The 15,684-nt window shown below is 33.5% G+C and overlaps 1 protein-coding gene across 1 annotated transcript in view; it reads right to left on the bottom strand.

The window, feature by feature from the left end:
* LOC113404117 (otoferlin-like) overlaps positions 1–15,684 on the bottom strand; it is an 85,013-nt gene that overhangs the window by 20,898 nt on the left and 48,431 nt on the right. The window contains exons 4-8 of the mRNA XM_026644891.2: positions 14,922–15,367; positions 14,331–14,591; positions 10,354–10,546; positions 9,190–9,252; positions 761–845 (exon numbers count right to left, since the gene is read on the bottom strand). Coding sequence (XP_026500676.2) covers positions 761–845; positions 9,190–9,252; positions 10,354–10,546; positions 14,331–14,591; positions 14,922–15,367 — 1,048 coding nt within the window. The remainder of the gene's footprint in view (positions 1–760; positions 846–9,189; positions 9,253–10,353; positions 10,547–14,330; positions 14,592–14,921; positions 15,368–15,684) is intronic.

Here is a 15,684-nt window from a genome sequence, read left to right as displayed (position 1 = left end):
AATATAAAACACGAAACATTTCAGCAAAGTAAATACAAATTGTCGCAAAAATATAAAATTCAAATTCTTTTTTTTTTAAATACAGGAACTATAAAAACGTAACATATTGTAAACGTAACAGCCTGTAAATATCCTACTTCTGGTCCAAAACCTCTCTCTCTTTTGAGCAGAAGGTTTGCAGCTTATTCCACCACGCTGCTCCAATGCGGGTTGGTGGAATACACATGTGGCAGAATTTCGTTGAAATTAGACACATGCAGGTTTCCTCACGATGTTTTCCTTCACAGCCGAGCCACGAGATGAATTATAAACACAAATTAAGCACATGAAAATTCAGTGGTGCCTGCCTGGTTTTAACCCGAAATCATCGGTTAAGATGCACGCGCTCTAACCACTGGGCCATCTTGGCTATGGCTCTGACGGACCGTATACATTGAGAGAAAGAAAGAGTTACAAGTCAGTAACTCCTTTGTGGGGCATGGGCTATGCAGTCGAGTAACAGGAGTGAGAAGTTGTTTGTTTTCATGTACCAATGCTGTGAGTATCATCACATTTTCTCACAAAATCATTAATTTGAAAGTGAAATCTTGCAAATAATTTAAAATCAGATCCTCAGAACTGTTTATTCTGTGGATATTTTACAATTTTGGTGCTGGTGATAAGATTAACTTATACGAATGCAGTGTACACGTAAATAAAAGTTTATTAAATTTTTTTTTTAATTCAATATTTAAGATTAATAATATGATAAATTACAAACCTGGCTGATTCCATACTGTCGCGACATCCAATTTGAAAATTCCGAGCAGCTTGTCGGAACGCAGGATGCGACGTGAGTGCAGCACCTGCAACAAACACATGCGCACGTGACATGCTGCGTGTCACTATAATCCTGTCGTTTTTAGATGTAAGCTTATCTTACGTTAACTTTATTTATTGTTGTATTTATAGTGTTTTATTTTTAATTTTTATTACCAATATGACATTTAATATTTTTACCAGCAAGCTGACGTCAGAACATCCGTAGAGGACTCGTAGAGTCAGGTTTTAACGAACAATAATACGTACATATAGATTATGTTAATGTTATTTGTATCTCACCAATTTTCTTATATTTCTTATATATGAATAGGTACCTATGAATATGAGCGTTTGTTTAAAAGTATTTATATTTGTATTTCAATGTTTTTTATTTTATTTTATTTTGAGCTGATTTAAATTTTGTGTTTAAAATTTCGTCTTACCGGAAAATATTATTTCGAAATTTTGTAATTGCAGTACCATTAGATCATTTTATATGCTTCAGTATAGTTATACGGTCGCAACTTTAGCTCGTTCAATAGTTTAAACATAGAGAGTAATTATTGATAAAATATATATAGCAGACGTTATTATATACCCCATATATTTTTATATAGTAAATTTTCTCTTTGTCTTAAAAATTTATAACGATTTTACAAATTGCAATTAGTTAATATATATATAAAAAAAAAAATTTTGCTTAAAAAATCTAACTAAACTAATGTAAAACCCTCGATATTAGCTGCCCCACGACATCCCTTTAGTAAATTAACTGGTATTACCGTCACGTCTCGTCATAGCTCGTGAATATTCAGTATAAACAAGCATTGAAATTTGAATTATACGCTGAATTAGTCCATCAGGCTGTCAACGCATATATTGAATTTGAACTTTATGACTTTAAAACATCCGATCGCCCCTCGTTCTGTTAATCCCTTGTTGTTTACGTTAACAAATTTAGTTATCAAAGATTATTTATTACAATGTTGAGACAGAGTTATTACATTGTTTTATATTAAAATAAATGTAAGTGTGTTAATATGTGTTTCAAACACTGTGTTAATATAACTACATCGATAAAAGATCTGAGAAAAGAAAGACAGTTAGATAAATTTTCTAAACGAATTCATTCAGAGATGTTGTATAGCCTGCATATCACAAATGGTTCATAATAAAAACGGCGCAAGCACAAAGGCTCCAGTTATTCCTTCAAAGACAATTGTTCGTATCTCTACACGTAAAAGCGTTGCTGTACAAAGACCATGGAATTCAATATGGTTGGCTGGTGGTTTTGTCCAAACTTCCATGAAATATTACGCTCACAAACCGAAGTTTTGATAATATAGGAATGTTTTGATGATATATTGATTTGTTACGTCGTTGTTCAAGCTTTACAAAGTGAAGTTCGTTTCATGTTTAAAATTTTAAGAACATACAAATAAATTAAACTACATATTTATTTAAGACATTACAAGAATTAACAACCAGTGACCACATTATCGTATTCTATCAACACTGATACTTAAATCGTATTTCATATTTTAAAATAAGCTTAACTGGTGAGGTTACTACAGGCTAAGGAATACTTTGTAAAAGTATTTTGTAAAATGTACGAGCTGGGGAATTTCTTTTACACATATCCGAAATATTTCTAGACAAGAGAATTTTCTTTTGATAATTTCCCACCTGTATACCATGAGACCATGTATTGGCATTTTAGTCGAACAGCTCAGTTTATATTGGTCCTTCATTTCTTCTATACCATACTAATATAAAATACATATTAGTCGGTTAATTTAAGATACTTTGCATATTATTATTTTACATTTAATTCTTCCATGTATTTTTATGTACATTCAAATTGAAATTCGAAGTAACCCTAACCATATTAACCTACAGTAACAGTAGCTAGAAGGAAACCCGACGAGATCGGAGTGATATTAAATGTAGGATAAACTCGGGTGTATTACTTTAGCAACTAACTAAATCCAGGCCAGTATTTACACTGCTTTGATAGAAAAACTATATTTATATATTACCTTCGTGCCTCGGCGTTTTCTTTTTATAAGAAAATTACTATACAGTATACCGCATAGTACCTTACTACCCTTGAAAACTAAAGGGAGCCTTCAATCCTCAACTGACATAATCTTTTGGACCATAGTAAGTAAAAGTATTTTAGTGCTTCCATTTTTAATTTAATAAAACTTGAAATCATGAAGAAAAATTATCTTAAAAATCATGATTTCCGTTTAATTGAAACTATTAATCATTTCATAATAAATATTATAGATTAAAAAGACAAATTATAAACTAGAGGAACTTTCAAAAAATTATACTTGTAGCCAACAAGACCCAAAATGAGTATAAAACCTACATGTATCGGTTACTTAGGATCAATAGTCTCTACTCCTTTTCAAATACTCTTATAAACATATGAATTTCGTAAAAGGTAGTGAAGTACGTTATATTTTGTGTAAAAGAAAAAGAGCTACAACAAAATTCCTTTTTTAATTGACGCCTATATGAACCTCATTGGAAGCCCGGTGAGGTAAGGACCACTGTTTTATAATTTTATGTTCAAAGGTGAAGGAAAGTTATGTCGGAAGATTTTCTACCCCATACCTTGCCTAGTACTACTATTACTATGCACTTGATGACTTTCATGCAGGATAATGTTGATTGATTTTAAATGTTGGAAGACCGTAACTACTGAGTTTCTTGCCGGTTCTTCTATGTAGAATCCACATTCTGAACCGGCGGTAGCTTCACTTAATATAGTTTTGTAAAATTACGATTCAAAAGTGCTGTACAAGCACTTTTTAAACCTATTAGAATAAAATATATTTTTATTTATTGAACGAGCGGCGTCCAGATTTTTGTGCTTTCCCTGCAATCCGGATTATGAAGGTCTTAGCGGTATGTGTAGAGGCCGTTACTTTGATTAATTACTACGAGTAATACATCTCAAGTTCGTTGTGTCATATGTTTTCATAGGATCTATACGAGCTAGTATGTTTACAAACGGTATAATTTAATTAAAAGCGCGACGGTAGTTGGAGACGCTTCAGTAGATTGTGGACCAGCGTTCAAGCGCAATAAGGCTACGAGCTGAACGTTACGAATGTTAGTTCGATGTGAAGTATATATTAACGGAGTCAATGAGACTGACTGTTTACATTATAATTCTATTCTATATATCCGTTACCTTATTTATTTAAATGTTTTTTTTATTGATATTCCACGCTCTTTTTATGATGTATAAAAATTCCAAACCGAGTCCCAAATAAGCTGAACATTTTTTATTTGAATGTTGGTAAACGATCATAATTTACATTGTGTGATGCCAATGATATTCTCAAGGAAGCTAGTCAACTATTCTTCTTCTTCTTCGGCACAGACATGCATAAGTGTGATGAATTCAGCTTTTTCTAAATCTACCAAAGAGAAGAAGCTTAAGCGTAGTAGCTCCAAACCTGCTCTTCAACTGGAGATGATGCTACTGCATAGCAGTGAATACTTTTAGTCTTTATTATTCGTCATGTTTTACTGCGATTACCCTTTTAATGTTCGTAAAATTAAAAGGATGACTTGTCGATTCGGATGATGCGGCGAAACAGAACAGAAGTGCAAAGCCATCCAAAAAATTGATTAATTATACGCTTCTACGTTATGCCAACTATTATACATCGAACAATGCACGAATACAATGAAGACAAAGAACCATCCGATGTGGTGTTTCATCTATTGATATGTCAGAAGCCTTTTCTTGTGTAATGTTAAAACTTAATTAGACAGAATATCCCCGGAAGCATAGAATACGAACAGAGACGAGCATTAATATTGATATACAAAATAATATTGCCCATAGAAAATACTCTAACCATTATTATAATTAGTCAAGAATCATAACTAAGCAGAGCCGTCTCAAGCTGTGCTGGGGCCCTTGGGCACCCATGAATTTGGGGCCCTTCTGGTAGATATTTACTTCCATGTACAAATAATTTGCTTTTGGCCAGGCCTTAAGTATATTCGTAGGAATCTGATTGGTTGTACAATATTATAGCTATTTTATAGCCTTTTTGGATAAATATGTTAGATATTTCTTACAAATATATCACTTTCGAAAATATTAATAGCAGTCAACGTGAGAACAAAAGTGTGAAAGAAATTGTTGGTTCTTCGGGGCCCTCTCAGGATGGGGGCCTTGGGTATATGACGGTAATGTAACTAAGTAAATTAAATAAATGCTCCAAAAATTATATGGGAGGGACGGAAATTGCTGACGCGTAAATTATTATATTTTATTACATATCTTACTTTAGTACAAAAGATGAAAACATAATATATTGAAACTAAATTTTATCAAAAAAGAACCTTTGCGAGAATGTAACATTTTATACACAGGAAACAGTTCGCTGATTGCTTTGTCTAATTGGACGACGGCAAACACCTCACGTCTTCTGCTTGTCTACTGATTAATCTCACGCTAACGACTGCTACACAGCAGCGTTTATTTTTATATCCTTAGTGGAATTTTAAGAAACTGGTAATATGATGCCAGAAAAATGAGAATACGTTTAAATATAACGTTTGACAAAATCTTTAATAATTTATAATGATGATTGATGCTATACTCTTGATCATAGAAGACGTAGATGGTCACCGAACTAGTCTTCAACTAGTTTTGATCATCTAAATATAATTTAGGAAATAGTTATTGAGATCCGACACCACGCTTCATTGTTATAGATAATGTTCATTACAGAATATTTTCTACGAGGTTAGTTATTTCATAGGTTTCACGTTTTTTATTCGTTTTACGAGTTATTATCTTGATATATGAAAACAGTAGAGAGTTAAGTTCGTAATTTTATCCTTGAGAGGAGAGGAGGGTTTAATATAAGAATGAGTTAGGCCACCCAAATATATGGGCATCAACAAACGAGGAACAATAAAGTTGTATCATTAATTAATTCTAAGAAAATTTTCCTGTCGTGGAATTTATTACGACGCTGACAGACTTTGATCGCGATATGATCAAGGGTAATTAACCCTTCAGCAACAAGTTGAGACCCTATTATACCCGGATTCCTTCCGATCGAACAAATTTAGTCGGTGATTGTATTTTTACACTGTATATAATACTGAGTGGGGGTGAACTGAGTGGGCTCAAAACCGGAGGCAGAAATAAGCACCGGTGAATTATCATCATCTAAATTTGTTATTTAAAACACCTTAAGTAAACCTGCATGTATAGGATTCTACCACATTCATCCACTTTTTGGGCAAAGCACCAAAATGCCCAGACTATAGTTATTCATAATAAATACAATCATTTATTTTATATTTCATCGTACTTTTTTTTTGCGTATTCATGTCGATCTGCTTAATTCAATGTAAGAATATTAATAAGAATATAAGGCTTAGAAACTCTGCGCGTACCTGAAATACTAAATTACAAAACCGAGGATTTATACTGAGAACGTTGAGGATCTACGACACCGCAGTTTTACCCTATTCAGGTAGCGAGGTAAACAACATAACCTTCACATGTCGGATGAATATTATAATGAAATACAGTCAGACCGCGTAGGCTTAACAAACATAAAACAAAACTATTAAATTTACTAAACAGTTATATTACAGAATTATTTCCATATAAATCTCAATCCATATGTATAGTCTTATTTTTTATATTAATTTAATTGAATTACCGTTCGCCATTCCAGTGGAACGTTCATGGAGTCATCAGTTCATGAGTCTTAGTTAAATAAATGAAATTCGTCTTTTGTTTTTTTAATTCGATAAAATTAATTGACATAACTACCAATAAGTTAATAATTTTTACACGACCTCAAGTGACTTACGCAGTCTCTAGCTGGCATATTATTTTTTTCATCTAAATTACATATTCTAACAATATTTACTATATTCGTTTGGATAAATCGAGATGGCTCATGAGAACTCTAGAACATTTTTTATTTAGTACGTGCTCACACAATGGCCGACCTCTGGCTTACCTCATTGGGTGGTAGGGCTTTGTGTAAGTCCGTCTGGGTAGGTACCACCCACTCATCAGATATTCTGCCGCCCAGCAGCAATACGTAGTATTGTTATGTTCCGGTTAGAAGGCTGAGTGAGCCAGTGTAACTACAGGCACAAGGGACATAACATCTTAGTTCCCAAGGTTGGTGGCGCATTGGCGAAGTAAGGGATGGTTAATATTTGTAACAACACCAATGTCTAAGAGCGGTGGTGACCACTTAACATCATCATGGCCCATTTGCCGTTCGGCCTACGTACTACATAAAAATAAATATATATTATTTTATTACAAAGATATACAAACCAGGTAAGTCATAACACATAAATAATACGTTCCAAGACCTTTTAGCCCAGCGGTGGCATATCTAAGTTGTTACTTAAAAAGTTATAGATTGTATTTTTATTAAATAACAAATAAATTTGTATCAAAATGTAATATGCGGAATAAAAAGCAATCTCTATAAATCAGTTCAGTGGCCGTGGGACTGCTGGATTTTGGGTAATAATTTATGCATACAACACGAGGGCAGCGAGGGCCTTGTTACGAGTTTAGATTGTTAGGTGAATAAGTCATTGTGACTCTGTCAGCCTTTGTGAAATATTCAGATTCCGCCGTTAAGCTTAGAATACCACGATTATGATCAACTACAGAATCGTTATTTTTAAAAATTAATATAATGGAATGCAATGCTAAATGCGCTGTTCGTTCGTAGCCTTACATAGTCATATACTGTAAATTTTAACATTCAAAACTTTGGAAGGAATGTTATGTTCGTTCCATTTGCGGTGGCTTTGTCCATTGCAACATTATTCTTGATTTGTAACTGTATTAGTAGAATAATATTTCAAAACGAGAAACAAATTAAACGTTACCTCCAATGGACAACTTCATCGTGCCATACCACAACATAGTCATACTGGTTAGTGCATAATGTCGTAAATTTAGAACTGGGAAATAACATAAAATTTTCTGTTCTCTTAATTGTGAAGATTCGCACTATATAATATAAATGAATTAAATTTACAAGTAAACGATAAGGGACCTCTGAAGAATGATCGGAGTAACTAGTATAAGAGAAAAATCTTAATCTTCAGACCGAAAAGACTGCGTGACTATCTTTAAGTCACTTTCGTATTATAATTGTAAAAATAAAAAATGAAACGAATCTACTGTTCAGTGATATTAACGAATACAGAAGCGATTCGCATTTGAGAGTCATTAGTAATCTTTAGCAGTAGTATAACAGAAACTCACTCCAGTTATGTTGATAGAGGAAGCCATTATAAAATCAATTGCCTGTAATGTTACTTTGCAAAAGTTCGATTGCATCAATATCTGAGAGATTTAAACACTCCTTCAAAACTACTAATAAGATATTATTCTGCTCTAATTTGAACAAAGCTTTCAAGAAGTATATTTTTTTAGGGCTACGTTTGACCACGGTCATTATCTGATGCAGTCCAAGATGGCCCATCTTACCTTAGCTAGATAATGCTTCACTTTTGGCAAGATTTGAAATTTGTCCTCCCCCCTGCATTAATATTCATATAAAGAGAAATGACACATTACTTTAGAAAGTTTTATTTTAAGTATAAAAAAAGATTTTAATTTTGGATACAGGAATAGAAACAATTCGTCACGAGTTTGTTCCGTAACATTAACCTTATTAAGTGCTTGTATATTGGTGTTAGCATAATGTTCTTATTATGAATGCCTCTTTCCCAACGGCTTACAGGCTTTGGGTCTGCAAATTGCCCCCCCCCCTCCTGTTTGCGCCCCTGGCAACTGCCTACCTGGCCGGCTCTAGTTACAACGTTACTGTTTTCTTACGCGTTTTCTTACCAACGTAAAGTACCACTTAATTAAGTATTTATGACTTTTGTATAATTTTTATACAATTAAACTTTACTGATAAATTTATTATAGATAAATAAATAATATCATATTCCAAGTTATTCTAATTGATCTAAATAAACACGATGAACGAGCTAAAGGCGATTGAACAAAATGCTACAACAGTTTTTACTGCAATATATTTCATGTTGTTTTATTTATTTCATTTTGAATTTGAATTTATCGTTATAACAAAATTCATTGTTTTTTCATTATTTTACTTTTATCATACAACTATTATTAAAGAAATATTGCAAAGCATTTTTATCACGAATAACTGAAGCTAGTCAGACACAATAAATAAATATCGCTTGCGTTTTATAATTTAGACGTAAATCATGAAAGTGTTGCTGACATTACACGCTTAGCAAAGCTGAGCATTTTCGCATTGCACAATATGTATACGAAATTTTGTGTTGTTATATAATTTATTGTCTAAAACTTACCGATAGAATTATGATCTTGTCGAACAGCATTACCGGTGCCATGTGAAAGTCGAATACGAAGTACTGTTAACAAAAAAACATTGTTAATAATTATATTTCAAAATAAAATATTCGAGTGCACATATACATTTTACATTATTTATATAGGTATCTAGATCAAGTGTCACACCATAAAAGCACTAAAACAAACGGAGCAACTTTAATACTTTGGTATGTGTGATAACTATGCTTGACACTCGCCAAACATCATACTACTTTACTAGTGTGCGTGTATTTAGTGGCTAATCGTTGGCCACTATTGTTTTCAACGCGTTCTCAGCTTTGCCAGTCTATGATGTATATAAATAATCAAAGATGTACAAGATAATGTATGTCACGAAATTTTTTAGGTCATATTACTTTATCACGAAGAACGGATATCAGATTTAATTAATTCAAAAGGTACCTTCGGAAGAAAAGGCGAATTTCGATGACACAATTAGTAAAGAAAGATAAAAATTTATTAAACGATTAATTTTAGTTAGAATAATGTCAAAATTTAGAGGTAAATAACTTGAGCTGAGTAAGTGAAATTTTGTATTAAGTGTGACCATTAATACCATCAGCACTTGGCTTTTTAGGAAATATTGTGCCCACAAGCGAACCCAATCCCAAGGTAGATTCGTCAGGCGAGCAGTCGTAAATTTCTCAATGAATTGATTCTTGGAGTTTTATAAAATAAACCGAGTTTTATAAAAAATCTGTATTAAAAGCCTTAATTAAAGCCACGGCAAAAGCTACCACGATAAGTATCTGAGCTCACTTTGAATTATTTCTAGCCGGGACCTGATCTAGATCGGCCTAGAAGGCAAAGAACATTTCTTAATAAATGATAAAATTAAGTTTTATAATGTATTTATAAATTAATAATAATATATTCTGACTTGATGATCCAATAGATTATATGGTTTAATACATCAACCATTAGACTAGTGGCTCGAAATCCCTCTTTGTCTTCGTAACAGTAGCAACACAATGTGCATTAATCCCTCCTTAATCATTGTAACGTGACTACCTATCCTATATTAAGTTGTGTTTGTCTTAACCTTCCCTCTTATATTAAAAACAAATGCTTAGTGGGGTCAAGTTGGCAATTAAAGGGCATTTATACTCGTATATACTTACTTCGTTGTAATAAGGGCAGTTTGTGCTCTCTTTGACGCTTGTGTATTTGCGGACTTCGCCAATCTGGATACTAACTACTGGATCCATGTTCAGGCCAGCCAACTGCCTTGCTTCAATGATCGTGACGCAGACTTGAAAATCAGCAGCCTTCAGGGCTACTGGTTCAGACGTGTCTTCTATCATAGCATGACGCCTGTAAAAAACTTGGCTTTAAACTGGATCTGTGTTTAACGTAAGAACTTTATATCTGTTTTATTTACACAAAATTATACGCATGTGTGAGATATTTATTTTATTTATTTTAGGAAAACATACAGCATAGTATAAATCATACAATTAATACCAAAATAATTATAACATATGCCAAAAAAGATTAAAACATGGAGTGAACTAAAAGACAAGTAATAAAAGTAAAATATTATCAAAGTATATGAAATAAGGTTATCAAACATGAATTATTCCAAGATTAACAAAAAAAAACAAAAGAAACAAAACAATAAGCTCCAAATAATATTCATGATAAATAGTATTTTTTAAGACTCGTAAGAACTTAAACAGATTTAAACGGATTTTATTTTCTACAAAATGTTATTATACAGCACTTATGAAAGTTAAGATTTAGACCGTTAGACAAACAATATTGCTCTAAAATGTAAATAATCATTTTGTAAATTAGAGCAGTCATCACAGTTTTTTATGATTTTAAATAATTTTGTATCATCTGCATATAAAAGTGTATTAGGATATTGAATTTTTTTCATTATGTCATTAATAAAAATGTTAAATAAAAGGGGACCGAGGTGAGAGCCCTGGGGTACCCCAGATGTTATGGGGACGAAACTAGAGATATGTCCTTTCACAGCAACTGCTTGAGTTCTGTCACGAAGATATGATGTTAACCATCTAAGCAAATCGCCGTGTATACCGATATATTCAAGTTTTTTAATTAGTAACGAATGTGGAATTTTATCAAATGCTTTTGAATAGTCAGTATACACAGCGTCAACTTGATGTCCTCTCTCCATAGCTAAAAGAACAACATCAAGAAACTCGACAAGATTGGACTCGACTAATCTTTTAGATACGAATCCATGTTGTTGGGTAATAAGCAGAGGTTTTATTAAAGGAAACAAAACATCGTAACTAATCTTCTCAAATAATTTTGGTATGATTGACAATTTTGATATTCCAATAATTTTTAACGTTATGTTTATCACCATTTTTATAAATAGGAACAATAAGGGATCTTTTCCAAACAGGTGGTAATATGCCTGATTGAATGGATTTGTTAAAAAGTAAATATAAAGGAAGTGATAAAGACTTAATGCATTGTTTTAAAAATGTAGGATGTAAACCATCTGGGCCACTGCCCTTAGATGAATCGAGTTTTGAGAGATATCTTTCAACAGTACGGCGTGATATGTTAAAAGTACCAATTAGGGGCTGACTATCGTGCTTGTTTAAAGTATCATCCTCGGCTATTTTCCCATCATCTACTTCGAAAACAGATTGAAAGAAGTGACTCAATAGATTTAAGATAGACGAGCCATCGGAACCAATAGTGTTACCAAGGAATATAGTGTCAGGTATGTTGTTGCTACCTCTCTTTGATTTTGCAAATGACCAAAAATTCCGGGAACTATGATGAATATTATCTTCCGCCCTAGCAATAAATACATTATAAGACTCTATTTACATCCATTTAGTTCTGTGTCGAAGGTCAGAAAATTTGTCATATTCGCTACTACGACCATAAATTTTCCATCGTTTATGTACTAATCATTTCTTTTTAATCAATTTAATCAAACTCTTATTAAACCATACAGGATATTTTTTGGTATCGTATACTGTTTTAGCTGGTACAAATCGATCCACTACACTATTGACTATTAAATAAAAATTATCTACTGCGTTAATTATGTCGCATGTTTCAAATTCTTTCAACCAATCAATGTTATTCAATTCATTGTTAAGTGTATTATAGTCAGCAACCTGAAATCGACGAACAATATGGGGCGCATAACATAAATTTGACTCGATCAACATAATATCCGTCAACACAGAAAAAGATGGATGATGAGTGTCTTCAGGCAAAGAAAAGGGTGTAGTTCTTTCGACCGTACAACTACAATTAGACAGAACGAGATCCAACAGTCTATTGTTGCCATTAAAAATTCCATTATACTGACCCCAGCCAGAGAAGCATATAAAAGCAAATAGTTGCATAATTAAATTATTTTCGGGCGGGTTTTGGATAGCAAATGTATTATCAGACTTATATGACCAAACAATATCTCCAATGTTGAAATCTCCTATAACAATATATTTATCAAAAGGGTTATTTAAAGTAAAATCTGATAAGAATTCAAAAAACGTAGCCTCAGACTCGCAATGTTGTTGATTTAGAGATATATGTAGATAATCTGTAAAACTGACGTCACACATGCCCGTTTTATCCAACCAGTGTGGTCATAGCTTATTCATAATTATGTTTCACAGATGCTCTTGTCTGCAATATTATGTTCTATATTTAATTAATTATCTATGTATGTAATATATACACAAGACTGTAGGTATTTCTCACTGTAATTACTACAGAATAGATTTACATGTCCTATGAAGTTCATCTAATTATTATTCCCAATTAATATATTATTATCAATATACAATATTGCCGAGATGGCCCAGTGGTTAGAACGCGTGCATCTTAACCGATGATTTCGGGTTCAAACCCAGGCAGGCACCACTGAATTTTCATGTGCTTAATTTGTGTTTATAATTCATCTCGTGCTCGGCGGTGAAGGAAAACATCGTGAGGAAACCTACATGTGTCTAATTTCAATGAAATTCTGCCACATGTGTATTCCACCAACCCGCATTGGAGCAGCGTGGTGGAATATGCTCCATACCTTCTCCTCAACGGGAGAGGAGACCTTAGCCCAGCAGTTGGAAATTTACAGGCTGATTATGTTTATGTAATAATATTTAGGAGTAACTACTGAGTTTCTTGTGAGAGGCCAAAATTGATGCCAGTAATATATTTATAACAAGATCTAACTATTTATTACTTAAAATATTTCTAATTGTTTTTTAACTTTGAAACATTTGACTAGAAATAGTGTCCGACGGATTATAGACAAGATACAATTCTTTCAGCTGAATAATGACAACTAACGCTATTGTTATCTTCGAGTTAACAAGGCGAACTTCGCTGAATTTGGCAAATTAATACTAATACCTCAACCCTATCTATTCCTAGTATAATATTGTCTCATTCAGCTGTTATAAGACTGACTACTCCCTTGTTCTCATAACAATATATACTTCTGTAAGATTATGATGTCGTCCCCAACAGTTTCGATGGTGGCCATATTATAGTGGAAAAGTATATGCTTAAATACAAGAGCACTATTAACTTATTCTCATAACTCAGCGGGACGATAAATCCAACATGATCGAAAAGAGTCCAGGCGCTGGACTAGAGTCTCTAGTTCTTTCCGAATCACGCGAGGGTAAATACTTCCAATGTACAGTCTGCTAAATACTACTGCTCAAACCGGACTTTGAGCATAGGTTTTCGTGATATTATATGTTACCCAAAAGGCCTGAACAGACATAAGATTAAATATATAGCTTCTCTAGGTCGGGATGTTATCAAGAAGGTCCTACTAGAGGCTCAATAGTTACACTTCTCATACAATAAAATTGCAATAAATAAAAAAAAAAACTGCAACGTTCTTATTAAGATTATTTAAATCTTTTTTATTTTTAACTCGTTTAATCAAAGCCTATTGCGACATTTCTTTGTGGGAAAGGCCAAAGGCCAGTAGAACTGAGTTATTTATTGGATGTTACTTACTACTTCCTTGTCTATGGTGTAGAAGTAAGTGAGTATTTCTCTACTTATTTCTCTAACTATTTTAATGATATAATTATGGGATACTGATTGCTGTTATTTTGGGTATGTGATAAATTACCTGCTCTTTGCTCTTGGTATAGAGGCAGGTAGGCGAGTGTCTACGAATATATTATCATCAGAAGACATTGAGTTCTGGCTCGTCGGTCGATCCATATCAGTGGATGTTCCAGGCATTTCCAAAAGGCCCTGCTCCTCATCACCAGCGCTGCGGTGGCGGCGACCCAGTCGCATGAGATTCCTCATCGTCTTTAAAGTAGATCGCTTTGGCGATTCCGGTGGAACTGTTTCATTCTTATTGACACCCATGGACAGGCCGCGTCTGTCAAAAAATCGTTTTTGATCAAATTTGTTTCAAAACTTATAATATAATGTACAGTTTCATAATCGTGTTATAATGACCAGAATGCAATTTTGAATATTGCAATAAATAGTGCATATCATTTAGTTTAGCACAGAAAACTAGACTTAACACTTATTGCTTAATATCTGATAATTAAATATATTACGATAACACGATGAATGGTTCTACTGTAGTCACAATTATCGGTACCTGCTCCCAATATCCTCTCTTTTTTTACTAAATATTTATTATTCTTTATACTTACGGTTGTATTTAGTAAAATAAAAGGGGACCATATTAAATATTTACCGTAAAATACGTTTCCCAGCACTTTTCAGTCTACGCGTGCGCGACTCTCTCTCATCTCCAGCATCTATGTCAATAATTGTGTTTTTCATTTTGATGGAGGTCTCCAAAGATTCTATGTTCCTCTGCAAGTTTTCGAGAGCATTATCATCATCGCCGTCGGATTGTGGCGCAGAGCTCTGTGAGGAGGTTCCCGGGACAGCAGGTGGTATATAACTCTGTGAGGAGCCCTTCGAAGAACCCTGTCCGGACGAGCGTCGACTGATATGCACAGACGGTATAAGGTGTGGCGGCTGTGAAGGCCGTGTCCTTTGTGGTGGTGTCTGAGGCAGCTGAGCTCGGGCATTCTGCCGAGGTGGCAAGTCGAGGATCCGTGGGCTGGTTTCATCTTCATGGGTAATTTCCGCCGGTACCGGTGGTGTGTAGTACACGTCCATTTCGACAAATGCCTATAAACAATGAATATAGTTAAAAAAATGTAATAACAGTTTCTTTTTATAATAATATAATGTAATTAAATGTTATTGCTCGAACAGACAATTGTTGTCTGAATAATCTCTAATAAATATCTAAAATTCATACACAGCCAATGTAAAATCAATTTTAATCGAATACAGGTATGGATATCAACTCGCAGTCCATGTGGACTGCGAGTTTGAGAGTTTTTCTGTGTTGTGTGTGTGTGAGTTTTTCTGTTTGAGAGTTTTTCTTTAAAAAGACAAGTAAAGGATTACTTGTGTTTTTAAAAAAAAACTCTCAAACATAA

This window comes from Vanessa tameamea, chromosome Z (genome assembly GCF_037043105.1).
Source record: "Vanessa tameamea isolate UH-Manoa-2023 chromosome Z, ilVanTame1 primary haplotype, whole genome shotgun sequence".
Classification (NCBI taxonomy): domain Eukaryota; kingdom Metazoa; phylum Arthropoda; class Insecta; order Lepidoptera; family Nymphalidae; genus Vanessa; species Vanessa tameamea.
The sequence above is the reverse complement of the archived record's forward strand: the minus strand, read 5'-3'. Positions and strand labels throughout refer to the sequence as shown.